The 27,400-nt window shown below is 45.6% G+C and overlaps 1 protein-coding gene across 4 annotated transcripts in view; it reads right to left on the bottom strand.

Annotated features, from left to right (window-relative positions):
* Nucleotides 1-27,400, bottom strand: part of palld (palladin, cytoskeletal associated protein) — a 453,391-nt gene that overhangs the window by 180,682 nt on the left and 245,309 nt on the right. For all 4 annotated transcript variants that reach the window (XM_072594395.1, XM_072594413.1, XM_072594404.1 and 1 more), the window contains 5 exons: nt 26,005-26,067; nt 20,093-20,234; nt 18,884-18,907; nt 16,921-17,043; nt 10,148-10,454 (listed from right to left, as the gene is read on the bottom strand). In XM_072594395.1, coding sequence (XP_072450496.1) covers nt 10,148-10,454; nt 16,921-17,043; nt 18,884-18,907; nt 20,093-20,234; nt 26,005-26,067 — 659 coding nt within the window. The remainder of the gene's footprint in view (nt 1-10,147; nt 10,455-16,920; nt 17,044-18,883; nt 18,908-20,092; nt 20,235-26,004; nt 26,068-27,400) is intronic.

Below are 27,400 nucleotides of genomic sequence, written 5' to 3'. Positions count from 1 at the left end.
ACAGAGTGAATCAAAAACCACAGACTGTTGGCACTAAGCTGGCTATAGATGCCAAAAGTGTTGAGTACTCAGATATTTGCACACAGGCAAATAACTGAGTTTTGAGATGTTTGAATAATGAGCCCAGTTTTAAGCTGCTTACATTGGGAACACAGTTTTAAAGGTACTGTGTCATGGAGTCAGAGAGTTGGACAGGACGGGAACAAACCCTTTGGTCCAACTCATCCATACTGACCAGATATCCTAAACTAATCTCATCCCTTTTGGCCCATATCCCTCTAAACCCTTTCTCTTCATATACCCATCCAGATGCCTTTTGAATGTTGCAATTGTACCAGCCTCCACCACTCCCTCTGGTAGCTCATTCCATACACGTACCACCCTCTGTGTGAAAACATTGCCCCTTAGGTTCCTTTTATATCTTTCCCCTCTCACCCTAAACCTATGCCCTCTAGTTCTGGACTCCCCCACCCTGGAGAAAGGACCTTGTCTACTTACCCTATCCATGACCCTCATGATTTTATAAACCCCTATGAGGTCACCCCTCAACCTCTGACACTCCAGGGAAAACAGCCCCAGCCTGTTTAGCCTCTCTCTCTATCACTCAAACACTCCAACCCTGGCAACCTCTTTGTAAATCTTGCCTGAAACTTTCAAATTTCACAACATCTTTTCTGTAGCAGGGAGACCAGAATTGAACGCAGTTTTCCAAAAGTGGCCCAACTAATGTCCTGTACAGTCGCAACATTCCATCCCAAATCCTACACTCAATGCACTCACCAAAAAAAGCAAGTGTTCCAAACGCCTTCTTCACTATCCTGTCTATTTGCGACTGCACCACTACGTCTCTTTGTAGCTGACTCAGTTTTAGGCAGGGTAACCAATACCTGCAGGAGAAAATTTATGGACACTTTGGCATGGGAGCCAAACAAACAGAATGCGAGGGCTGGTGCGTGAGCAGCTGCCTATTGGTTTGTGGGACTGTGGGAGCTCTGGAAGGTCAGCTGCCCAGAATCCTGCTCCGACTTCCTATCTTTCTGAGTTTCTGAGAACACAGGTGCGTACTACACAAGTACAAATATCAACCATTAGAAAAGACATGACAATGGACATCCCAAGACCAAATAATTCAGCACATAGGACAACTATCTCTAACATAAAGTGGTCCTGTAAAATCCTGGAAGGTTGCTCACCCTGCTCAAGGGACTTGCACGTGCCTCTAGTTTGAAGCGAATTGCACGTGGGCCAGTTTGAGGACAGTTGTACAGGGCACCATTTATCTTTATACTGCAGCTGGAGTTTGTTTTGTAAGTTTGGAAATGGATCCTTTGGCCTGGGTGTGCTAATCCTCTCACATCTATGAGTACACCACCAATAAAAATCACACAACACCAGGTTATAGTCAATCAATTTTTTGTATAGACAATCAATTTTTCAATGTATAATTTCAGTTACATCACACTGCAAATTCTTGCTATAAATTCTGTATTACGATCGAGCCCTCCACTATCACCTGATGAAGGAGCGTCGCTCCGAAAGCTAGTATGCTTCCAATTAAACCTGTTGGACTATAATCTGGTGTTGTGTGATTTTTAACTTTGTACACCCCAGTCCAACACCGGCATCTCCAAATCATGACCATCAATCAAAGTTAAGTCTTGCATTTAGTGTCTCTCGATGGCTAACATTTATTTGTGAAGTATTTCAAATCCAGAATCCTGTCCAACTGGCTTGTCTTTCTTTGAGTTATTGCTGTAAAGGAACGGGCTAGGAGGTTCTGGCGGGACTGAAGTTCTTGAGAAAGAAGATGCACAGCACTTCAAAATCCTAAAGGCCCTGATCACCAGGGAAACATCAAACACATTAAGGTAAACACTCAGATCCATAACTGAAAATATTGTTTTATGTGATGCCATTATTTACAGGAGAAATTGATTGTAATGCAAACAAGGAGGTAAGCTTGTCAGTAGAGTCATAGAATCATAGAGATGTACAGCATGGAAACAGACCCTTCGGTCCAACCCGTCCATGCCGACCAGGTATCCCAACCCAATCTAATCCCACCTGCCAGCACCCGGCCCATATCCCTCCAACCTCTTCCTGTTCATTTACATCTCCAGGTGCCTCTTAAATGTTGCAATTGTACCAGCCCCCACCACCTCCTCTGGCAGGTCATTCCATACACGTACCACTTTCTGCATGAAAAAGTTGCCCCTTAGGTCTCTTTTATATCTTTCCCCTCTCAACCTAAATCTATGCCCTCTAGTTCTGGATTCCCCTAGCTCAGGGAAAATACCTTGTCTATTTATCCTATCCACGTCCCTCATGATTTTATAAACCTCTATTAAGGTCACTCCGCAACTTCCGATGCTCCAGAGAAAACAGCCTATTCAACCTCTCCCTGTAGCTCAAATCCTCCAACCCTGGCAACATCCTTGTAAATCTTTTCTGAGCCCTTTCAAGTTTCATAACATCCTTCTGATAGGAAGGGGACCAATAATTACATGCAATATTCCAAAAATGGCCTAACTTCCTGCAACATGATCTCCCAACTCCTGTACTCAATACTCTGACCAATCTAGTACTTGGATAAACTGGAGAAACTAAGAGAGATCATCTTCTCTTGACATTCAGTTGTGTTAGAATCAAGAATATACGGTATAGGAGGCCATTCAACCCATTGGGTGTGTACGAGCTCTGGAAACAGCTGCCCAGCCAGTCCCACTCTCCAGCCCTAACTCTGTAGCCCTTCATCACTTTCAAACAAATAGTGGTGGAGAGTCCAAAACTAGACGGCATTGCTTGAAGGTGAGAGGCAAAAAGATTTAAAAGGGGCAACTTGTTCACACAGAGGGTGGTGCGTGTATGGTTTGAGCTGCCAGAGGAAGTGGTGGAGGCTGGTATGATTATAACGTTTAAAAGGCATCTGGATGGGTATATGAATAGGAAGGGGGATATGGGTCTGGTGCTGGCAAATGGGACTAGATTAATCCAAGATATCAGGTTGGCATGGATGAGTTGGATCAAAGGTCTGTTTCCACACTGTATGTCCCCATCAAACCTTTTTGAAACCTCCAATGGAATCTTCCTCCACCATTCTCCCAGACAGTGCATTCCAAATCCTAACAACTTTTAGAGTGAAGAAGTTACTCCTCATCACCTTCCGAGCTCTCTTGCTGAACATCTTGAAATTGTGACTCCTCGTTACTAACATACCCACGAGTGGATATAGAATATCCTTCTTTATCCTGTCAAAATTGTTCATAATTTTCAGCACCTCAATAGGGTCACCTCGTAATCTTCTCTCCTACAAGGAGAATCGGACCCATTTCTTACATCCTTCCCCGTATCTAAAATCTCTCATCCTTGGTATCATTCCAGTAAATCTCCTTTGCACTGTCTCCAGGGCTTTAGAACATAGAGCATAGAATGATACAGCGCAGAACAGGCCCTTCGGCCCTCGATGTTGCGCCGACCTGTGAACTATTCTCAGCTCGTTCCCCCTACACTATCCCATCATTATCCATGTGCTTATCCAAGGATTGTTTAAATCTCCCTAATGAGGCTGAGTTGACTACATTAGCAGGTAGGGCAATCTGTATAAAGAACCTGCCTCTGACATCTGTCTTAAATCTATCACCCCTCAATTTGTAGTTATGCCCCCTCATACACGCTGACGTCATCAGCCTAGGATAAAGACTTTCACTGTCTACCCTATCTAATCCTCTGATTATCTTGTATGTCTCTATCAAATCCCCTCTTAGCCTTCTTCTTGCCAATGAAAACAGGTTCAAGTCCCTCAGCCCTTTCTCATAAGACCTTCCCTCCAGATCAGGCAACATCCTGGTAAATCTCCTCTGCACCTTTTCCAATGCTTCCACATCCTTCCCGAAATGAGGGGACCAGAACTGTACACAATATTCCAAATATATTCTGATCAATGATTTGTCGAGGTATAGCATCACTCCCTTTTGGTTTTATTTTCTATTTATAAACATATGAGCCTTCTTAACAATTCTTTCACCTTGCCTGGTCACCTCCAGAGAATCAAGCAATCCCAGGGCCTCTGATCAATATCCTGCAGGTTATGAGTGGCCTGAAAACTAGCTAACCCTTTAAACTGGACCAAAACAGAGAATGCTGGAGAAACTCAGCAGGTCTGACAGCATCTGTGGAGAGAGAGAGAGAGAGAGGAACTTTGACAGGCTGGAGTCACATCGGACTTGAAATGTTGACTCTGCTTCTCTCTCCACAGATGCTGTCAGAGTTTCTATGTTCTGGTGACTGGGGAATTCAGAACCAGGGGTCACAGTCTAAGGATACAGGGTAGATCATTTTGTACTAAGACAAGGAGAAATGTCTTCTCCCAGACAGTGGTGAGCCTGTGGAATTCTCTGTCACAGAAAGTAGTTGAGGCCAAAACATTGAGTGTTTTTAAGGAGTTAGACATAGTTCTGAGGGCTAAAGGGGCTGGGGAGAAAACGGGAACAAGGACTAAGTTGGATGATCAGCCACGATCATATTGAATGGCGAAGCAGGCTCAAAGGGCTGAATGGCCTACTCCTGCTCTTCTTTTCTCTCCTTTTATGCTTCTCCAGCATTCTGAGTGCTCACTTCAAATATTTGATGTTATTCACAGAGAGTGATAAGACTTCTTTGGAATTACTTAGCTTGGAATAACTCACCTCCTGTTCACCCTGTTCAGCAGCTTAAGTCTCAGGGGAGGATTTCCAGACTGTTCAAGTCTTGAGGCATTTTTCCTGGACTTAGGATTTGAACAGAAATATTCACAATCAGGATTCATTCCTGATAAAGGCCTTTTGCCTGAATGTCGCTTTTCCTGCTCCTAGGATGCTGCCGGACCTGCTCTGCTTTTCCAGCACCACACTCTTGACTCTAATCTCCAGCCACTGCAGTACTCACAAGGCACAGTCAGGAGGGTGGAGGAACCATCCAGGGGAAAGCAGTCCGTTTGACAGGCCCCCGCATACATCATCTTTAACATTCACTCCCGCCACCACTAACATTCAGTAACAGCAGTGTGTACCATCTACAAAATGCAGCAGTTTGCTAAGGCCCCTCGGACAGCACCTTCCATACCCACGACCACTTCCATCTAGAGGGACAAGGGCAGCAGATACAGAGGAACACCCACCACCTGCAGGTTCCTCTCCAAGCCACTCACCATCCTGAATTCGAAATATATCACCGTCCTTTCAGTGTCACGGGGTCAAAATCCTGAAGCTCCCTCCCTAATGGCATTGTGGGTGCCCCAATGTCACAAGGACTCGATGAGGTTTAAGAAGGAAGTTCAAAGCCACCCTTATCAAGAGCAGTTAAGCGGTTGGATAATAAATACAGGCCCAGTCAACAACGGCCACATCCTGTGAAAGATTTAATAAAAATGATGGAGTTGTCTGCTTATGAGGAGAGAATGCGAAGAGAAGATTTGATAAAAGTATCATGCAAGTTTAGATAGTTTAAAAGTGAAGACATAGTTTCTGCTGACTGAAGGACCACAGGGGACAAAAGCATCAGAGTGGGCATGAGCAAAAAACAAGTTTTAATGCAACAACTAATTAAGATTTGGAATGCATGGCCCATTAACATATTTTAATCTGTATCATTATGTTATTCAATCAGAGACATGGTTTTCCTTTGTTAAAGACCTGACAAGCCATTGCTTGCAATGGCCGAGGTGGGTACGAGTCTACACATCTACACACAATTCCTAATGGCACCTTCCCCCTCTGTCTCCCAACTCCCCACCCTACAGCACCTCCCCTCCTCTGCGTTCCCCTCCCAATGACCCCAATTGTGGCTAAAGTGCACTGGGCAATAGTCCCAAAACAAGACCTGATATAAACAGTGGGGTTTACCTCAGCTGGGCGAAAGGATTAAATAAAGATGGTTAATTCTGGTCGGGTTACAAAACAAGGCCAGGGCCCTGAGGCCCAAGGCTTTGGGGGAAACGCAGTGACATGGCAAGCTACAAAATGGAGTTGTCCACAAACTGATTGCCACATGCATGACATTCTAAAAAAATTGACAAAAGTGAATGGCATTAACTTTACTCTATAGCTGTAAAGAGATTCCGAGATGGCTGCAAGTTTTGAAAGGGGCAGTGGTTCCTATTATATATTGCTGAACTCCTGTTCTGAACAAAAGTTGGATTGGACTCAAAATGTTCACTCTCCTTCTCTCTCCAGAAATGCTGCAAGACCTCCCGGGTTTCTCTATTTATTGGTGTGCTTTATTTATTTCAGGTTTGCACCATCCTCAGTGGTTTGGGCTGAGTATTGAAGCCTTATCTGTCATTTGTGACTCTGACTTACACACATGTTTAAGCAGCTCTTGAGCATCCGGCCCTGCCAGAATTAAACACCATATCTGATAAACATCAGTCTGCTGGCCAATTTCTATTTACACTCTATTCAAGAGATACGCAAGAAGGGAAGATATTGGATGCTGGATTTCCAGCAGCTTAAGTCTCAGGGGAGGATTTCCAGACTGTTCAAGTCTTGAGGCATTTTTACTGTCCTTAGGATTTGAACAGAAATATTCACAATCAGGATTCATTCCTGATAAAGGCCTTTTGTGTCGCTTTTCCTGCTCCTCGGATGCTGCCTGACCTGCTCTGCTTTTCCAGCACCACACTCTTGACTCTAATCTCCAGCCACTGCAGTACTCACTTTCGCCCATACACTGAACTGGACTAGCCATGTATGCAATATGTGGCTACAACAGCAGTTCAGAGGCTGGGAACGCTGTCTCCCCTAACAGTGTCCCACATCTACACGACATAGTCAGGACTCTGATGGAATACTCCCCACTTGCCTGGATCGGGGTGCAGCTCCAACAACACTCAAGAAGCTTGACACCATCCAGGACAAAGCAGCCGCATTGATTGGCACCAGATCCACAAGCGTCCACTCCCTCCACTGTCGATGCTCAGTAGCAGCAGTGTGCACTCCCTACAAGATGCACTGCAGAAATTCATCAAAGCTGTTTAGACAGCACCTTCCAGACCCGTGACCACTTCCATCTTAAAGGACGAGGGCAACAGACACAGCATTTCCCCTCCAGGCCACTCACACCTTGATTTGGAAATATATCACTGTTCCTTCAGTGTTGTTAGGTCAAAATCCCGGAACTTCTTCCTGTATCAAATAGTCCAGAGCGGGTCAAGTAGGCCTGCAAAACCCTACATCCCCTGAATTTTAAATTAGATTAGATTAGATTAGATTACTTACAGTGTGGAAACAGGCCCTTCGGCCCAACAAGTCCACACCGACCCACTGAAGCGCAACCCACCCAGACTCATTCCCCTACATTTACCCCTGCCCCTAACACTACGGGAAATTTAGCATGGCCAATTCACGTAACCTGCACGTTTTTGGACTGTGGGAGGAGACTGGAGCACCCGGAGGAAACCCACGCAGACACGGGGAGAACGTGCAAACTCCACACAGTCAGTCGCCTGAGGCGGGAATTGAACCCGGGTCTCGGGCACTGTGAGGCAGCAGTGCTAGCCACCTTTAAAATTATTTGTTTTAAATGGGCTAAACATCCTTTGAAGCAGAGGAAACATTAAGTCTTTGTATGCTACGACAGGTGTCCAGTATACTGTATCTCTGTGGGAGGGGAATGTACAGAGACATATACAGTGACTGGTGCAGGAACACACACAGACTTGCACGCACCCACACAGACGGTCACATTTAAGGGTGAGCACGCATGCACACCCATCCTCACACATGAATTGAGTCACTCAATGCAGCTTTCTGCTATCCTGCCAAATGAACATACCAATCACTTCAGTTTGAACAAATGCCCTCCACCGCAACTATTTTAGAGCAGGGGAGTGGCTCAAGTTGTTAGCTGACACGCAGGTAATTCATGTAGAACAATTAATGAGCTAGATCATGTTGATGGGACAGGATTAATAAAATGATTGAAATGCCACGCTAATTTACTTGGCTTTATCGGTGTTGAGCTGAACAAACCCTTCAGCCCTTTCCTGGTGGCATGTGCAAACATCCTACATGTTGAAACAAAATGACAGCCTAAATGTACACCATAGAACAAGACATTGTCCTATAAGTCAACAGTCTGCTACAGCCAGACACCAATGGGATGACCTACAGTAAATCTGACAGACCAAAGAAGCCTAAAGGAACAATCTCTGGTGTTTCAAGTTAATCTTAACCTCGATTTAGTCACTTAATTTTACACATTAATGGTGTAACTTATTTAATGAACTCTTTGCCATAATCTCATTGGGCCTAATTGTCTACCTGTTCCCAGTGGAGGGATAGCCACTGCTGTATTGACCTGGTATTATGATTGTAGAAAGGTGGCAATACTTTGGCAAGATGACCCAATGTTCTTATTCCCAAATCTTCTCCCAGTCCAGCCTCAAGACTGAAGATTGCAAGCATAGAATCAACAGCTCAGCTGACCCATCTGCTCCAGGTCAGAGTTTAACCTGTGCTCAAGTCCCCTCATCTCCTCCCATTGGCATCATCTGCTATTGCTATCTCTCTCTCTCTCTCTCTCTCTCTCTCTTTCACATCTACTTCCCTCTTAAATGCACGTACATTTGTTATTAGTCTCAGTTGATGTTCATGATACCGCATTCCACATTCGCATCACTCTCTGGGCATAGAGGTTTCTGCAGAATTCCCTCTTGGATTTACTCGTCATTATTTTGTATTCATGGCTTCATCTTTTGATCTGTCCAACAAATGGAAACAAATTCTTGATCTATGCACCGCTCCACCTTCAACACTATAAAACCCAACCAAACGAATCTCCAAACTCCGAGACCCAAGTCTCTACTCTGCCCTCTGCCACTGGATCCTTGATTTCCTGACCCACAGACTGCAAGCAGTGAGGACAGACAACAGCACCACCCCCTCCCAAAACCCTCAATGCAGGGGCCTCCCCCACAAGGCTGTGTACTCAGCCCCTTACTGTCCTTCCTGTACACTCATGACTGTGTGGCCAACTTTTGTCCTAACTCCATCTACGGGTTAATTGAAGACACAACTGTTGGAGGCTGGATCTCAAACAACGGTGTGACAGAATAGAGGGAAGAGATAGAGTGCTTGGTGGCGTGGTGTAAAGGTAACAATCTCTCCCTCAATGTCAGCAAAACTGAAGAGCTTCTCATTGACTTTAGGAAGCAGAGTGGAGGCCACGCCCCTGTCTGTATCAATAGTGCTGAGGTGGCGATGGTTGATCGTGTCAAGTTCCTGGGGGTGATGATCACCAACAATCTGTCCTGGTCCACCCACGTTGACGCAAATGTCAAGAAAACACAACAACTGCCGCTACTTCCTCAGGAGGGTAAGGAAATTCAGAATGTCCACAATGACTCTTACTAGATGCACCACACAAGGCAGTCTGTCCGGATGCATCTCGGCTTGGTATGGCAACTGCTCTGCCCAGGACTGTGAGAAACTACAGAGAGTAGTGGACACAGCCCAGACCATCACGCAAACCAACCTTCCATCAACTGACCCCAACTATCTTTCTCATGCCTTGGGAAGGTAGCCAACTTCATCAATAAGCCCTCCCACACTGGTTATAATCTCTTCCAACCTCTTCTGCCAGGCAGAAGATACAAAAGCTTTAACACATGTACCAAAACATTCAAGATCAGCTTCTTCCCCGCTGTTATTAGATTGCTGAATAGCTCTCTCGAATGTTAAACTTAATGTTGATCTCGCCCTTTGTGCACCTTCTCTGCAGCTATAACATTGTATTCCTTGCTCTGTTCCATTACCCTCATGCGATTTGTGTGGAATGATCCATCTATACTACAAGCAAAACAAAACTTTTCACTGTACCTAAGTACGTGACAATAATAAATCAAATCAAATCAGAAAGTGTTCAGAAGAGAAGGATGAGAATGTGCTAAATTATAAACTGGCTATAAAACCTTTGTAAGTATCTGAAAGTCTTTTCCAATTCAACAAATGGAGAGCAGTCTGTCAAACCTGTGTTGTGCTCCGTGCTCCAAATGTGCTTTTACATTAAAACATGACTGAAGCAAACTTTTCCCATGATAGCGCTGAACCAATGACCCTCTGTTGAAAACTAAGGAGGGCTGAGATGAGATTGAGTAAACTGCTGTACTTACAGCCTGGGTTTGACAGCTACAGGCGGTGGTTCCTTTGCCGGGGATGGCGGTGCGGCTGCAGGTTGTGGGCATTGCCTTTGGCTTGGCCCATTGATCTCTTGGCTCGCAGAACTACCATTGGGTAACTTCTCGGCAGGACTGAGCTGCAGTTCGAAGGCGGCTAAACTGGGCTTGGTCTCAAGGCGCTTCACCTGGACTGGGTCAACAGTCCTCTTAGGAGGCAATTCCAATGAACTGATTTCATTCTGAAGCGGTGGCATAAGATTATCCACTAAACCATTCCCATTATTTGGAACACCTTCATCTCCTGCAGAGAAAGAGAGAGAGTTGGACTTACAGTAGTTCATTAAATCAACGTGCTCTTTGCTCAGTGTTTGTATTGATGGACTAGCAACCCAGAGTTCACAGGTTCAAAACAGAAAAGACTGCAGATGCTGGAAAACTGAGATAAAAGCATTGACTAGGAGACTGGAAGGACTGCAAATACTGGATGTCACAGTCAATGGATGTGAGGCTGGAAAAGTACGGCAGGTCAGACAGCATCCGAGGAGCAGGAGAGTCAACGTTTCGGCCTGACCTTCCTGCTCCTCGGACACTCTAACCTGTCGTGCTCTTCCAGTCTCACATCCATTGGCTATAAAAGCACAGACTGCCGGAAACATTCAGCAGGTCAGGCAGCATCTGTCAGAACAGAAACAGAGTTGAAACTTCTCATGTTAGCAACCTCTCGTCGGGAGGTCAAAACAAAAAGCAAAATTGCTGGCGAAACTCAGGCAGCGCCTTCAGTCCTGATGAAGAGGCAACGAACCCGAAACGTTAACTCTGACCTCTCTCTCTCTCTCTCCGCAGATGCTGCCTGAGTTTCTCCAGGAATTTCTGCTTTTGTTTCTGACCTCCACAGTTCTTTGTTTCCAATCAAGAGTTCGAATCCTGGCCAATGCGAGTTGTAGAAGTTGTGGAGTAGAATTGATTGGGTGGAAGTTCACGCTACCTTTCTGTGGAGGTGGCAGGAACAGCTGAGAGGGTGCCAGGTGAGGACCCTATAACCCTCGGCCCTGAGTAATGCGGGGAGGAGGGATGTGTAGGGACCTACCCACTCTGACACCATAATGGGCTCTCGACTGTAGTCGAGGCTGTGGTGCTGGAAAAGCACAGCAGGTCAGGTAGCATCTGAAAAGCCTTTGTCAGGAAGTGGGGGTGAGGCCCTAAGGGAGCAGAGAGATAAATAGGAGAGGGGTGGAGCTAGGGGGAAGATAGCTGGGAATGCAATCAGTCGATGAAGGTGGGTGTGGGTGAAGATGATAGGTCAGAGCAGAGGATGGAGTGGATAGATGTGAAGGAAGATGGACAGGTAGGACAATTCAAGAGGGCAGTGCCGAGTTGGAGGGTTGGATCTGGGATACGGTGAAACTGTTCCCATTTTATGGAAGGACCCAGAAGCAGAAGAACACACAGATTTAAGGAGATTGCCAAAGGAAGCAAAGGTGACATGAGGTAAAATGTTTATACGTTGGAAATCTGTGGTTAATGTTGACAAGTGCACTGCCTGAGAACGTGGGATGAGGGAAGACAGCTCCAATCACGGCTTTGGACAGGAATCAGATAATTATCTGAAGAGAAAGGATTGGCGAGGGTGTGGGGAGAAGGAGGGGACAGTGGGATTATTGGAGTTTTTCTTGTCAAGAGCTAACGTGGATGTGGCAGCCTAAAGCGTGGATTCCAGTTACAGGCCTCCCTAGAAACGAAGGGTACCAAGCTCCTGTTTGTTATGCTATTCTCTAACTGTCCTGGAGGAGGTGCTGGTGATCAACCTTCTCAAACCACTTGTAGTGCCGGAACACCCGGAGTGTTGCCAGAAAGGAAATTCCATGATTTTTGAGAGAAGGTGCTAGTATAGTGACATTGTCACTCAAACATTAATCCAGAAGCCCAGGTAGATTTCCTGCAGAATGGGTTCGAATCCCATCAGGGCAGCTTGTGAGGTCTGAATTCAATTTGTAAAATGTGGAATTCAAATTGTCACGATGTTGTAAAATCACATTTGTTAAACCAATGTCTTTTGGAGGAGCCCAGCAAGCCACACTCAGTTCAAGGGCAATGAAAGATGGGCAACAAATTCTGCCCATGCTAGTGACATCCCACGAATGAATTCAAAAATGAAATTTTGACCCAGCGACAGTGAAGGAACAGCAATATATTTCTAAGTCAGGATGGTGAGTGGAGGGGAACTTGCATGGGGTGGTGTTCCTGTGTATCTGCATCCCCTGCCCTTTGAGGTGGTCAGTGGTCACAGATTTGTGAAGTTCAGGTATAGGACCTTCCGCGAGGTGTTGCGATGCATGGTACACACAGCCAGGGTGTGTTAGTGACAGAGGGGTGAAGGTATTTGATCAAGTGGGCTGCTTTGTGTGTTCACTTGACAGCAGTAGCTTCACCTGCTGCTCCAGAGCAGTCAGACACAGACCATATTCCATTGTCACAAGGAAACCTGGATTCCCACACAGGCATGTTGCATGGGCCACATGCCAGCAGAAATATTTCAGTTTACCATCACAGGTGTTCACTGCTCCTGCAGACAAACTCCTCTTTCTGTATATTCTGCCAGTGATTTCCCATTGAAATGGGGTGGGCATTAAGCCTAAGGGAAATACTTTCCAGTACCAATTACTCCCCCTCACAGATACTAAAAAGAATGTAGTTTCTACCTGAGTGATAGTTCAAAGAGTTTTATTTGGCACCTCACAATGTAACTCGAAAATTCTTCTGTAATCTACCCCGCTGTCCCGTACAGTAAGAGAAAGTTCCAGCAACACTAGATTGCTTGAACAGTTGTCTGCCTTAGTTTGTATATGACGTGGAGATGTTGGAGTTGGACTGGGGTAGACAAGGTCAAAAGTCAAACAACACCAGGTTAAAGTGCAATGGGTTTATTTTAAATTGCTCAGCTGCTTCCTCAGGCCTGGTATGATAGGGAGGTATAAGACACATTTTTTTTACATTGGAATCCCTGCAGTTTGGAAGCAGGCCCTTTGGCCCAAGAAGTCCACACCAACCCTCCGAAGATCTGTACCTTAACCCTGTTTACCCAGCCTGGGTTCCACATCGCACAGTGGACAAATCTCTCGGTCACAGTTGAGAAATCTACAACTGATTCCCAAACTCAACAGCTTTTGTTCTCGAGGGGTGGTGGGACAGAATTCCAGATTTCCACAACACAGGACAGTGAGTCTATCGCTTCACTTGACTGAGAGTCAGGTTTACGTCTAAATTGCATATGCCCATTCTTCAGTTAGAGGGTGCCTTTGGAAGCAGGCTTTTCCTGGCTACTGTCCAAATTCTCTCACCTTAGAGGAATTCCAGGCACAGGGGAATATTGAATAGCGGTGCAGGTTCAAGGGGCTGAATGGCCTACTCTTGCTTCTATTTCTTCCTGTCTTATTGTAAAACGTAATTTCCTGGGAATTTCCATGGAGTCAGCTGCAGGTGGGATTCCAGAGGAGCGACTATCTGGCCATCGGAAAATTTGGGTCAATATTGGAGATTGCTTACCCAACTGTGTTCTCTTTTCCAGCTGAATGGAAATCTCTCTGGAATTGATCTGGGATCAGCAGGAGCGGAAGAACAAGACGTGGCCACTCCAGGCTGTCATGTAACTAAGGGCTCCTCAGTGATCAGAAATATTAAAGCCAGGAGGCATATCGCCCAACGTTCTCTCACACAGAAATTTGGATTTTGGAGAGTGTGGTGTTGTTTGTGCAGGAAAAGGGGTAAAAGAAAGGGTGAGGAGGAAATCCCAGCCACACCGAACCTGAATCTTATTTCCGATTGGGCCAGCTGTGAGGTGGCCTTCAGATATCACATGATCTCTTGGCCACAACCAGGTGCACCGAGCACTGGCTGGAGGAATGCCAGTCCTCCTTTTCCCATTCTCTTCCTCAAAGACATGACAGTCATCTCGCTGTCTCTGGAAGAACTCAACAATTCCTCCACACGGCACGGTGGCTCAGTGGTTAGCACTGCTGCCTCACAGCACCAGGGTCCCAGGTTCGATTCCAGCCTCGGGCGACTGTGTGGAGTTTGCACATTCTCCCTGTGGTCTGTGTGGGTTTCCTCCGGGTGCTCCGGTTTCCTCCCACAGTGTGCAGGCCAGGTAAATTGGCCATGCTAAATTGCCTCTAGTGTTAGGTGCATTAGTCAGAGGGGAATGGGTCTGGGTGGGTTACTCTTCGGAGGGTCGGTGTGGACTGGTTGGGCTGAAGGGCCTGTTTCCACACTGTGGGGAATCTAATCTAACCATTCCCAAAACAACACTCACAAGCACCAAGATGGCGTAAAATCTGTGTCGCTGAGATTTTGAGGGTCAGTGGTTCGCTACCTCACAGCGCCAGGGACCCGGGTTTAATTCCACCCTCGGGAGACTGTCCATGTGGAGTTTGCATGTTCTCCTCATATCTGCGTGGGTTTCCTCCCACAGTCCAAAAGACGTGCAGGTCAAGTGGATTGGCCATGCTAAATTTCCCATAGTCTCCAGGAATGTGTAGGTTAGGTAGATTAGCCATGGGAAATGCAAGGTTACAGGGATAGAGTAGAGAGGTGGGATGCTCTTAGGAGGGTCAGTGTGGACCAGATGGACCGAATGGCCTGCTATCACACTGTATGGATTCTATGATTCTAAGTTCAGTTAGATAAGCACCAAGCTCAAACAGGGGCTTTATTAGCTGCATATGTACAGCAGGTATTTGTTTGTCGGGCCTGTTATTTGGAGAAGATATGAACCAAACCATTCAGAGGTTCTCAGAATGAGGTGTTGCCATCAGTATTTGCGACTATTTTGTCACTCAAAGTGAGTTCCACTTGTTACATCCCTACAATCTGTCAGCTTGTTTAAAAATTCATCAATAGGATGGAGGCATCACTGACTAGGCCAGCATTTATCGTCCATCACCAAAATAGGTGGTGTGGTGGACAGTGAAGAAGATTATCTCAGAATGTAACAGGAAGTCGATCAGATGGGCCAATGGGCCAAGTAGTGGCAGATGGAGTTGAATTTAGATAAATATTAGGTGTTGCATTTTGGAAAGACTCCACTTTCAGAGCAGGACTTATACACTTAATGGTAGGGCCCTGGGGAGCGTTGCTGAACAAAGGGACCTAAGGGTGCAGATACATAGTTCCTTGAAAGTGGAGTCGCAAGTGGGCAGGGTAGTGAAGTGCATTGAGTATAGGAGCTTGGATGTCATGTTGCAGCTGTACAGGATGTTGGTTAGGCCACTTTTGGAATAGTGCATTCAATTCTGGTCTCCCTGCTAAAGGAAAGATGTTGTGAAACTTGAAAGGGTTCAGAAAAGATTAACAATGATGTTGCTAGGGTTTGAGTTATAAGGAAAGGCTGAACAGACTGGGGCTGTTTTCCCTGGAGCATCAGAGGCTGAGGGGTGACCTTATCCACGTTTATAAAGTCATAAGGGGCATTGATAGGTTGAAGAGTCAATGTGTTTTTCCCTGGGATGGAGAGTCCAAAACTAGAGGGCATAGGTTTAGAGTGAGAGGGGAAAGATTTAAAAGGGACCTAAGGGTCAGTTTTCACGCAGAGGGTGGTGCATGTAAGGACTGAGCTGCCAGAGGAAGTGGTGGGGGCTGGTACAATTACAGCATTTAAACAGCATCTGGATGGGTCTATGAATAGGAAGGGCTTAGATGGATATAGGCCAAGTGCTGGCAAATGGGACTAGATCAGTTTAGGATATCTGGTCAGCGTGGATGAGTTGGACCGAAGGGTCTGCTTCCTGTATAAGTTTTGACTCAATTGCCTAGAGGACAGCCAAGAGTCAACCACATTGCTGTGGGTCTGAAGTCTCATGTCGGCCCAACCAGGTAAGGATGGCAATTTCCCTCCATAAAGGACATTGGTGAACCAGATAGAGTTTTATAACAATTGACAGTGGTTACATGGTCATCATCAGACTAGCTTTATTTTTTAACTCTGGATTTTTATCTGGGGATTCGAATTCATGTCCTCAGAATATGTGGTCATTATCAGGCAGTATCTAGTGGTTGAGTGACTGCTCCAGAGGCCTTGAAAGCAGGCCTGTGTAGCAGTTGGGGTATATTTTATAGAAAACTTTACACTCCTAACACAGTGTCACGTATGGGATCAGGCATCTGAGTATCTGGAAGATGAGGCTATTGCACATGAGAAGTCAAAGACATTTTGATATACAGGGGCTGAATGGCCTCATCATGCTCCTCATTCTTATGTCCTTGTGAAATAGAGATAGATAAAGAGAGGAGTTAGGCAGGTAATTAGATTGAGATTGACAGTCACCAATATATATAAGCAGATAAACAGACAACCACCTGATGAAGAAGCAGCTCTCCGAAAGCTAGTGCTTCCAAATAAACCTGTTGGACTATAACCTGGTGTCGTATGACTTTTCACTGACAAAAAGTGACATATTGGAATTGAAACATTAACTCAATTTCTCTCTCCGCAGACCTGCTGAATTTCTCCAGCGTTTTCTGTTTTTAAATAAATGGATAGACACAGATAGGCAGAAAAATATTTAGATTCTTGGCTTGTTTCTCATCTAGGTACCGCCCTACACCCCAGCTTCCATGCAAGGCAATAATTATCTTTTCACCCCCTATTAGAACTCGCAAATTGGGCTATCGCTCAATGACGTGGCTTCAATGTCTGCACCACACACACATGACTCGGCTAGGTCAGAATCTCATCCTGTTCTCCCGTCTAAGCCATCACCAACATCACCCACCTGATCTGAGTGTGAGCTGGGCACTACAAGACACGGTGCCAAAGGAGTTGGTAACTGTGCAAGTAAACGTTCCGGCATCTTCCGCAAAGGTTTCGGCGATCACCAGAGTGCAGATTTCTTCTTCTGAAAGTATCAAGATAATTGTTTTTGAGTTGCGACTCCTGCACATTAATGTTCTACTCATTAATAGGATCCCAGCCAGCAATCAATGATAAAGCCCACTAGGTTTTATAAAAGAAAGTTGAATTTGAATATCATCTGGCGTACCAATAACGATTTACAACGATGTGGTGACTGTTGTGAACAAATACATTGTGTATTCGCCAGTTTGTTGCATATTTTATACATTTGATTTACCTCAGAGCAGTGCCGAGGTACTAATGCAAAGTCTCGGTTTATTTACAGGGCTTTCAGTGATCACAAGGCATCTTCATAGGTCTGGCTTCTCAGGTCGTTGACTAGAAGCTTCTGTTTATTTTAGCTCTCAGAGACTACTTCCATGTTTAATCCATCAAGCAACGTTAACACAGATCAGTCAACATATTAACACGATCAGACACAGATCAATTAAAACATTGAACAGTAAAATTTGATATCCAGTCTGTTCTGTTATAACACGTTTCTTCGACACAAATTGACTTTAGCGCAGTGATGACTATAAACCGTTATTTGTAGATTGTGAACATTCCTTATCTGTATTGACTATAACGTGATTCTGGCCCAGTTAGTTTAAATGGCGTGGCGATCACGTGACTTTCTTATAATACGAGATCGCACATGAACAGAACTATCACGTTATATCAGAACCGACTGTGTTGTAGCCCGCAGCAGGTTGACGAAACGAAAGGCAGTGTGGTTGAGTTCTGGGATCAGAGGACTGCCTTTTTGGGAGGGATTGGGTATATCAGGTCTGTGACCTTTGGAGAATTGGAAATAGTCATATTGAACTCAGAGAGGGCTCTACAGGTTAAGCGCTGGGAGAGTGCTTTTCCTGGCTGGCTGGAGACTCGAGAGTGAAGGATCACAGATTCAGGATAAAATGTTGGCCATCTTAGACTGGGTTGAGGAGGCATGCCTTCTCTGAAAGGGTTGTAAATCTTTGGAATTGTGAACTCAATCAAAGGTGGTGGAGCTGGAGTAGGAAGGTGGAGCTGTTGTAAAAGGTTACCTTACGAAATAGTCAAGCAGGTCTAAGGGGTCAAATAGTCTACTCCTTCTGTTATTCTCTTTGTTCTTAAGTCAGCCAGTACATAAATTTGAATAAAGTACAGAACCGTGGAGATGTGAAACAAACCCAGAAACTGAATTCTGATGAAGGGTCGCTTGAAATAGTAACCCTGTTTTCTCTCCACAGTTGCTACCAGACCTGCTGAGTTTATCTGGCAATTTCTGTTACATTAATTTGAAACTCACTGTCTACGCTCAAGCACTACAAAAGCACAGCAATGCGGTCCATTCTTACTGCTCCTTGAATAGTCTAAAAAGTCACTGGGTTTCATTGAACAAAATTAAACATGAAACTAGCCTGGTCATACACTTTGACCTCACACCATCCTGACTAGTGACCAGATCACCATTCCTTCACTATCATTGGGTCAAAATCCAGGAATCCTCTATCCAACAGTACTCTGAGTTTGCTACACCATACAGTCACAGAATCATATAGCACGGAAACAGGCCCTTCGGCCCAACTCGTCCATGCCGACCAGGTTTCCTAAACTGAGTCATTGTTGGTTAATCATTCAGGGACCGGGGGCATTGGTGACTCAGCTGATGGTTATTCCCTGTCCCTAATTACCCTTCAAGCAGGTGATGGTGAGCTGCCTTCTTGAACCCTTGAAGTCCATGGTGGGTAAGTACACCGTACAGAGCAAGCTAGCAAAGAACATAAGACAATAGGCAGACTCTACCAAGGTTCAGGAACTCTGCTACATGTAGGCTGATGATAATTGCAGGACCTTACCAGGCTCAGTGGCTGTTCGAGGCTCTGAGCATCACACCGGGACAGAGGTACCATGGAACAGAAAAACAGAGACAGCAAATTAGCTCTGGTCCCTTCCAAGAGAACCAGTTCAAGTCTTACAACGCAGAGCTTCTGTTCTGGGCACAATCCACACTGAAAGAATGTCCAAAATTGCATGAGATTACAAGAAGCATTGTCAAGTTTCCACTCAAATTCATTCACATTCTGCTGAACGTAAAATCTGTCATGAGATTAGATTCCCTAAAGCATGGAAACAGGCCCTTCAGCCCAACAAGTCCACACCGACCCTCTGAAGGGAAACCCACCCAGACCCATTCCTCTACCCTATTACTCTACATTTACCCCTGCCTAATGCACCTAACCTACACATCCCTGAACACTATGGGTAATTTAGCATGACCAATTCACCTAACCTGCACATCTTTGGACTGTGGGAGGAAACCCACACAGACATGGGGAGAATGTGCAAGCTCTACACAGACTGGAATCGAACCCAGATCCCTGGCGCTGTAAGGCAGCAGTTAGCTCAGCCAACCACTGTGCCACGCGTGAACTGGAGCATCTCAAATTTCTTTTTAGAATGTCTTTCTTTCTCAATGATTGGGCAGTTAGAAATATTAAAAAATATTTATTATATTTAAGACAGCAAATACAGTTCAATCTGAAGAACACTTTGCTGTGCATTGAGGAGCATTCTCAGGTCATGTCTAGCTCATTAGGTTTGATTGACCATGACCATATCGGAACAGCACCTACAGGCTCAATGGGCCGATTGGCCTGATCCTGCTCCTGTTTTTTATGCAGTTAAAGCAACCTTAGCTGAACATGACTTAGAAAAGAAACACAATGCTCATGAAACTAATGTACAAGAGTCAGTTTCTTGGGAAAGGTTTAAGAAAGGACAGAGTTTAAAATGCTCCTGTTGGTATCCTTGTGATGAGCAAAACCTATAAGTTTTTGCACTTCCCCCCCCCCAAATCCTGCAAAACAAGAGGGTGCAGTAAATGAAAACCTGCCACAGTAACATACTTGACTTGGGGCTGTGATCAATTCGGTTCTAAGAGAATAGTTTTAAAGCTAGCATCAGAGATTGTGGAAACTTGACTTCTACATAAAATCTTTTGTTTCAGAAATACTGTGCCAAATGATACTGCCAGAACTGAGTGGAATCCGCGAGGTGTTCATTACTTTTTTGAAGGATTCGGAAGTCTGGAGAATCTTCGATCTCTGTTCCTTGTCTCAGCCAGTGCACTTTGACAGGAGGTGTGCCTTTAACTCGGCATTCCAGGACAACGACCTGGCCTTCAGAAGCAGTGATGTCTTGCAGCACCTGCAGTGAGACAAGTGTTATCTGTACGGACCACCTTTCCTGCTCTGGTTACAACTTAATTATCCGAGGTGACTCTCAAAGTTCCAGCCAAACCCACAAACCTCCCGCCCCAGAAACACGATACTTAAATCCTACTGTGTGCAGGTTTGGTCTCCTTACTTGAGAAAGTATGTCCTGGCACTGGAGGGGGTGCGGAGGAGGTTCACCAGGTTTATGCCAGAGTTGAAGAGGTCGGCGTATGAGGAGAGACTGAGTAGATTGAGATTATATTCATTGGAATTTCGAAGAATGAGGGGGTATCTTATACAAACATATAAAATTAAGAAGGGAATCGATAAAATAGGAATAGAGAGGATGTTTCCATTGGTAGGTGAGACGAGGACAAGATGGCATGGCCTCAAGAAGCAGGTTTAGAACTGAACTGAGAGGGAACTTCTTCACCCAGAGGGTTGTTAATCGATGGAATTCCTTGCCCTGGGAAGTAGTTGACACAACTTCAGTAATCGCTTTTAAAGCTTAGGTAGATACTTTTTAAAAAAAAAGGAATTAAGGGATATGGTGAAAACATAAGTAAGTGGAGCTGAGTCCATGAAAAGGTCATCTGGTCAAATTGGCCATAAACAGGTCCAGGTGAAAACACAAAAGAAAAAACAAACTGGCCACAATCTTATTGAATGGCGGAGCAGGCTAGATGGGCCGGATGGCCTACTCCTGCTCCTAGTTCTTATGCTCTTATGTTCTACTCACTTAACACCCTCGTTATACAAATCTTTACCACAGAGAGCTGTCAAGGCTGGGTCATTAGGTATATCCAAAGCTGAGATAGACAGATTTTGAATCAGTAAAGGACTCAAGCAAAAAAAGCAGGAAAATGCAATTGAGGATTATCAGATATGCCATGATCCCACTCAATGGCAGTGCTGACTCAATGGGCTGAGTGGTCTACTTTTGTGACAATGTTTCAAACCTCAATTCTGAAACTTGAGCACATAATCTCGACTGAAACTTCCAATGTAGGAAAGACCTGAAAATGCTGGAAACGCTCAGCAGGTCTGGCAGCATCTGTGGAGAGAAATCAGTTAACGTTTTGGATCCGGTGACCCTTCCTCAGAACTCTGGTTTCTCTCCACAGATGCTGTCAGACCTGCTGAGCTTTTCCAGCAATTGCTGCTTTTGTTTCTGATTTCCAGCATCCCCAATTCTTTTGGTTTTTACTCCCAGTATAGAACTGGGGTGTGACTGCTGTACGTCCACATATGCCCCTCAAACCTGCCCTGGTATTTGATAAGATAGTGGTGGATCTGATTTTGACCTCAAATTCATACTCCTGCCTAGCCTCAACACATTCCTGCTGAGTAAATGGATCTACCCATTAGGCTGTAGACCACAGATGAAGTCTATTGTCATTACCCACTCCTGCATTTACGTAGCACCTTGAATGTAGTAAAACACCACAAAACGGTCTAGACTACAAAATAAAAATACAAACCAATACAAACCACCGTGGATGGGGAAACACTAGTCAAAGAGGCAGGCTTTGAGGAGTGCCTTTTACAAAGGAAATGGAGAGACAGACACCCCAGGGATATTTAGAGAGGACATTCCAGAGCTTAGGGTCAAGGACAGGCCTTCCCAAAGTGGGTGGAAGGGATGAAAATGTGTTGCTGGAAAAGCGCAGCAGGTCAGGCAGCATCCAAGGAACAGGAGAATCAACGTTTCGGGTATTTTGGGTGGAAGGGATCCCAAGTGTGGGAAGGGATTCCAACTGTGGGAATTTTGAGGATGAGAGTTCTGAGACAGCCACGTTTGCTCCTAGAGCTCTCCCTTCCACACCCCTCCTGTCTTACCCCTCCCTTTTCACGTGCCACTAGAAAGTTGCAATAGCTTTCAAAGGTTGAAAATGGGGTCACAGTGGGAACAAATTTGGGATGCATGAGCTTAAGATAGCTGTAATGTACTTACAACAGTTTTTTTGACCAGTTTTCTTGACCCCCCCCCCACCCCACCCCCCACACTTAGTATCGGGCTGAAGTCACAGTCCCATCATCCAAAATGGATGCACTTCTGATATTGTTTGGTTTTGAAAAGTTACCACCCTCTATTTTTCTTATTCATTCACGGAATGAGGGCACCGCCGACTCGGTCAGCATTTATTGCCTATCCCTAATTGCCCAGAAGGGGGAGTTAAGAGTCAACCACATTGTTGTGGGTCTGGAGTCACATGTAGTCCAGACCAGGTAAGGATGTCCTTCCCTAAAGGGCGTTAGCGAATCAGATGGGATTTCCCCCCAACAATTGACAATGGATTCATTGGCTGGCACGAGACTCTTAAATCCAGATTTCTATTGAATACAAAGTTGACCGTCTGCCATAATGGGATTTGAACCAGGGTCACCAGAACATCACCTTTATTTCTCGATTAAGAGTCCAGCGATAATACCACTTGACTATTGCCTCTCCTGCGACCCTGTGCCCCAGTGCACTGCCTGAAGAATTGACGTAACTATGTACCACTTTGCCCATGGTGAATGCAGTGGAAAGGATCCCTCCTATATTAGATTGAACACTTGGAAAGGTCTGTAAACTCTTTCTCAATATCAGGCAGCTCGGGCTGTACCGTAATGGTGGTGGTGGTGGTGGTGGTGGGGGAGGTGGTGAAATCCGAACGTCCCAGAAAAAAAGCACAGCGATTGACGGCAGGCTTTGTGCAGAACAGGCAGCCAGTTTGACAGGGCAGAGCCGGAGCCGCAACTCAGACAGGCATCGCCGAAGGTTGACATGATGGATGTGGAGCTGAGCAAAGCAGCCCACAGAGAAACCGCAGTTTTGTGGAGGTGAAAGGTATCAGGCAACGTGCCAAGGCAAGAACTGACTCCCCAGCATGGAATTCAAGCTGAGGACAAAGGTGGCATTGTTTGTGTTACCAGCCCTGTTCTGCATAAGATGTTTTGCAGGTTGGAGATTGTGTCCCCTCCTGCTCAGTTTCATTGAGGTGTTCTGAGAGCTCTGTAGCTTCCAATACCAACCTGCAGAAACTGGCTTCCTGTTAGAACCATGGTTAACAGATATTCCCGTGCTGATAGAAAACATCTGTATTCTAGCAAGAAAGCTGGAAATTAAACAACGGCTTACAGTTTCTGAAAATAGGTTTAGAAGCAGGAACACTGGCGATGTCTGAATTGCTCAGTGGTTAGCATTGATCCCTAACAGCACTGGAGACTAAGGTTCAATTCCACCCTCGGGCAACTGTACGGAGTTTGCACATTCTCCCCATGTCTGCGTGGTGCTCTGAGTGCTCCAGTTTCCTCCCACAGTCCAAAGATGTGCAGGTCAGGTGGATTGGCCATGGGAAATATGGGGTAGGTCTGGGTAGGATGCTCTTCAAAGGATTGGTGCAGGCTCGATGGGCTGAATGGCCTCTACCTGCACTGTAGGGATTCTATGACTCTAACTCACCTGCTCTCAGCCCTCCCCAAAACAAGGATGTCTCAATCCCATATCACACCACTGAGTGCACTTCAAATTACATTTGTTATGTAGAAACAAAATACTGCAGGTGCTGGAAATCCGAAACAAACACAGAGAATGCTGGAGAAACTCAGCAGGTCTGGCAGCCTCTATGGAGAGAGAGAGAGAAAGCAGAGTTAATGTTTCAGGTTGTGACGATATTACGGTTTTAAGAAGTTGATTTTGATGTGTTTTTTTAAGTGATAAAGGGTTGAGACAGAGGTGTCAATTGGTCTATAAGCAAATAAAGTAAACAGTCTGTGAGGCCTTGGGTTTTTTTTTAAAGAAGCTGCAACAATAGAAGCAGCCTGAAGGGGTGGGGGCAAGCTCCTACAGAACTAAGACTTTTAGTTTTAGCTTTCAGCAGTTGCTGGAGTCTTGAACTGGGTTTGAAAAGCTGCAGTATATCTCTCCCTGGTATTCTCTCTCTCTGTCTCTCTCTCTCTCTCTGAGTTTTCTCTTGATGATTTTTTTCACCCTGGATTAGAAAATTGCCTGTGAGACAATGTATTTTACTGAATTTGCCTTTGACAAGCATGTATGCTATATTGGAACAGTTACTGCTTAGTAGTTAAATAATCTGTCATTCTGTTAAGTTTGCAAATAGAGTTACGTTTTTTACAATTTCTTCGTTTTTGTATTTTAACTATAGTGTATGAATAAAGTGTGCTTTGCTTCAAGACTGGTAGTTTGACCAATCGAGTTACATCCGTAACACAATGCCTGGCACTTGGCTTTAAAAGAAGAGAAAGTTAGGGTCTGGACTATTGTCTTAAAATGATGTGGAAACGCCGGTTTTGGACTGGGGTAGACAAAATTAAAAATCACATAACACCAGGTTATAGTCCAAAAGGTCTATTTGGAATCATGAGCTGATGAAGGAGCAGTGCTCCGAAAGCTAGAACTTACCGTGGTCCTCACCTCCCAACCCACCAACCTTTGGTATATATCACATCATCCTCCAACATTTCCGCGACCTACAAACGGACCCCACCACCAGAGATATATTTCCCTCCCCGCCCCTATCCGCTTTCCGTAAAGACCGTTCCCTCTGCAACTCCCTTGTTGGGTCCACGCAACCCCAACATCCCACCCTCCCATCCCGGCACCTTCCCCTACCACTGCAGGAAGTGCAAAAACCTGCGCCCACACCTCCTCCCTCACGTCCATCCAAGGCCCCAAAGGAGCCTTCCACATCCATCAGAGTTTTACCTGCACTTTCATATGTCATTTACTGTATCTGTTACTCCCGATGTGGTCTCCTCTACATTGGGCAGACTGGACGCCTCCTAGTGGAGTGCTTCAGAGAACATCTCCGGGACACCCACACCAATCAACCCCACCGCCCCGTGGCCGAACATTTCAACTCCCCCTCCCACTCCGCCAAGGACATGCAGGTCCTGGGCCTCTTCCATCGTCACTCCCTTACCACCCGGCACCTGGAGGAAGAACGCCTCATTTTCCGCCTCAGGACCCTCCAACCCAATGGCATCAATGTGGATTTCACAGGTTTCCTCATTTTCCCTCCCCCCACCTTATCCCAGTTCCAACTTTCCAACTCGGCACTGCCCTAATGACCTGTCCCACCTGTCCATCTTCCTTCCCACCTATCTGCTTCACCCCCCTCTCCGATTTTTCACTTTTAACCCCACCTCCAGCCACCTATCACACTCTCAGCTACCTTCCCCCAACCGAACCCCCCATCCCATTTATCTCTCCACCCTCGAGGTTCCCAGCCTCATTCCTGATAAATGGCTTTTGCCCGAAACGTCAATTCTCCTGCTCCTTGGATGCTGCCTGACCTGCTGTGCTTTTCCAGCACCATCTCTTGACTCTAATCTCCAGCATCTGCAGTCCTCACTTTCGCCTGGTTAATTTTTAGCTTTGTCTGCGTTAATATGGTTTGAGGGACTTTCGTGTGGTCCATAACAGGGTCCAATGACCCTTCTTCAATTGTGGGTCATGCTTACTGACCAGGCACTCACGTGCTGGGTGAGGTGTGACTGAAGGGTGCTCACTACAACACTTTATTGCAAAGACATGTACAATAAAATGGAACAAAGCAATGTCACATCGATTCCTACCACCTGCTCCCTGCTCCCTCGCTAAGTCTGTAACCCTGGGTAAACCAATTCCCAGTGAAGCTAGAACACTTGACCTCCCCAAGAGGCTGTGAAAAGTCAGACAATTTTGTATTTTTTATTTCCACCCCCACCACGACACTCCTCAATCATTTGGCTGCAATGGGTCATAAAAGGCTGACCTTTGTAAACACAGGTGGGGAGACTCCATCTTGGATCTGCAGGCAAGCCGTCGGACTCTGCACCTTAAATTTGAGACAAAATAGGAACAAACATGAATTAAAGTGTTGTGTTTGCTGCCAAAGCGATCTCAGGCTGCACCACACGCACAGAGGGGATTGTTAAGTTTCCGATAGCAGCCAGCGCTGGTACTTTGTTATTTACAGACAGGAAGCTTTCCACATCTGCTGGTGCACTTAAGGCAGTCAGCAAGAAGAAAGGCTACAAGCTGGTGCCTGGAGAGTTGGTTTGTTAACTACAATTACACGTTTAAGAGACGTCGGTGCAAGACAGCTCTTCACTGCAAACAACTTAATGATGGCTCATGAACAGGCAGGAATAACATGAGACAAAGCAGTTTACACAAAGATCTAATGCAGCATGATCTATAGCCAAGTGGTCACGGATTATAAACTGCATCTTTCCTCGTCAAGGATTTGTAGCAACGTAGCACCTGTTGGAATTTCCTTCTCATTCAAAGCCTGACTGATTTAAGTGCAGTGAGATCCCTGGAGCCTCTCAGTTCTGAACTGAGCCTTAACCGTACAACAGAGGTTAACCACACTCACCTTACTCAATTACAAGACAGAACTGCCGGGCTAGTGGAGGCAATTTATATCGTGATTTGGTGTCCCTTTGGGGAAACAGCACGGAAACAGACTTTTCAGTCCAACTCGGAGAAAGTGAGGACTGCAGATGCTGGAGATCAGAGTCAAGAGTGTGGTGCTGGACAAGCACAGCAGGTCAGGCAGCATCTGAGGAGCAAGTGAATGGACATCTCGGGCATAAACCCTTCTTCAGGGATTCAGTCCAACTCGTCCATGCTGACCAAGTTCCCCAAACTAAACTAGTCAGAGGTTGTCATGACGTGGAGGAGCCGGTGTTGGCCTGGGGTGGACAAAGTTAAAAATCACACAAAGCCAGGTTATAGTCCAACAGATTTGTTTGGAAGCACAAGCTTTCGAGACAATTAACATGTTGGACTATAACCTGGTGCTGTGTGATTTTTAACTTCTGCAGAGGTTGGTTCTTTACCCAGAGAGTGGTGGGTGCAGGGAAGGCACTGCCAGCAGGGATAGCAGAGTCAGGTACATTAGGGACATTTAAGTGACTCTTGGATATGCACATGGATGAAAGTACAATGAAGGGTATGTAGGCTAGTCTGATCTTAGAGTAGGATAAAAGGTCTGGACAACATCAGGGGCTGAAGTGCCTGTACTGTGCCGCACTGTTCTATGGACTGTATTCTGTGTTAACTTGCCTGCATATGGCCCGTACCCCTTTAAACCTTTCCCATTCAAACACCTGTCCAAACATCTTTAAAACATTGTAACCGCACCTGCATCTACCATTTCCTCT

This window comes from Chiloscyllium punctatum, chromosome 2 (assembly GCF_047496795.1).
Source record: "Chiloscyllium punctatum isolate Juve2018m chromosome 2, sChiPun1.3, whole genome shotgun sequence".
In the NCBI taxonomy this organism is placed as follows: Eukaryota; Metazoa; Chordata; class Chondrichthyes; order Orectolobiformes; family Hemiscylliidae; genus Chiloscyllium; species Chiloscyllium punctatum.
Note: the sequence above shows the minus strand (reverse complement) of the source record. Positions and strands in the feature narration are given on the sequence as shown.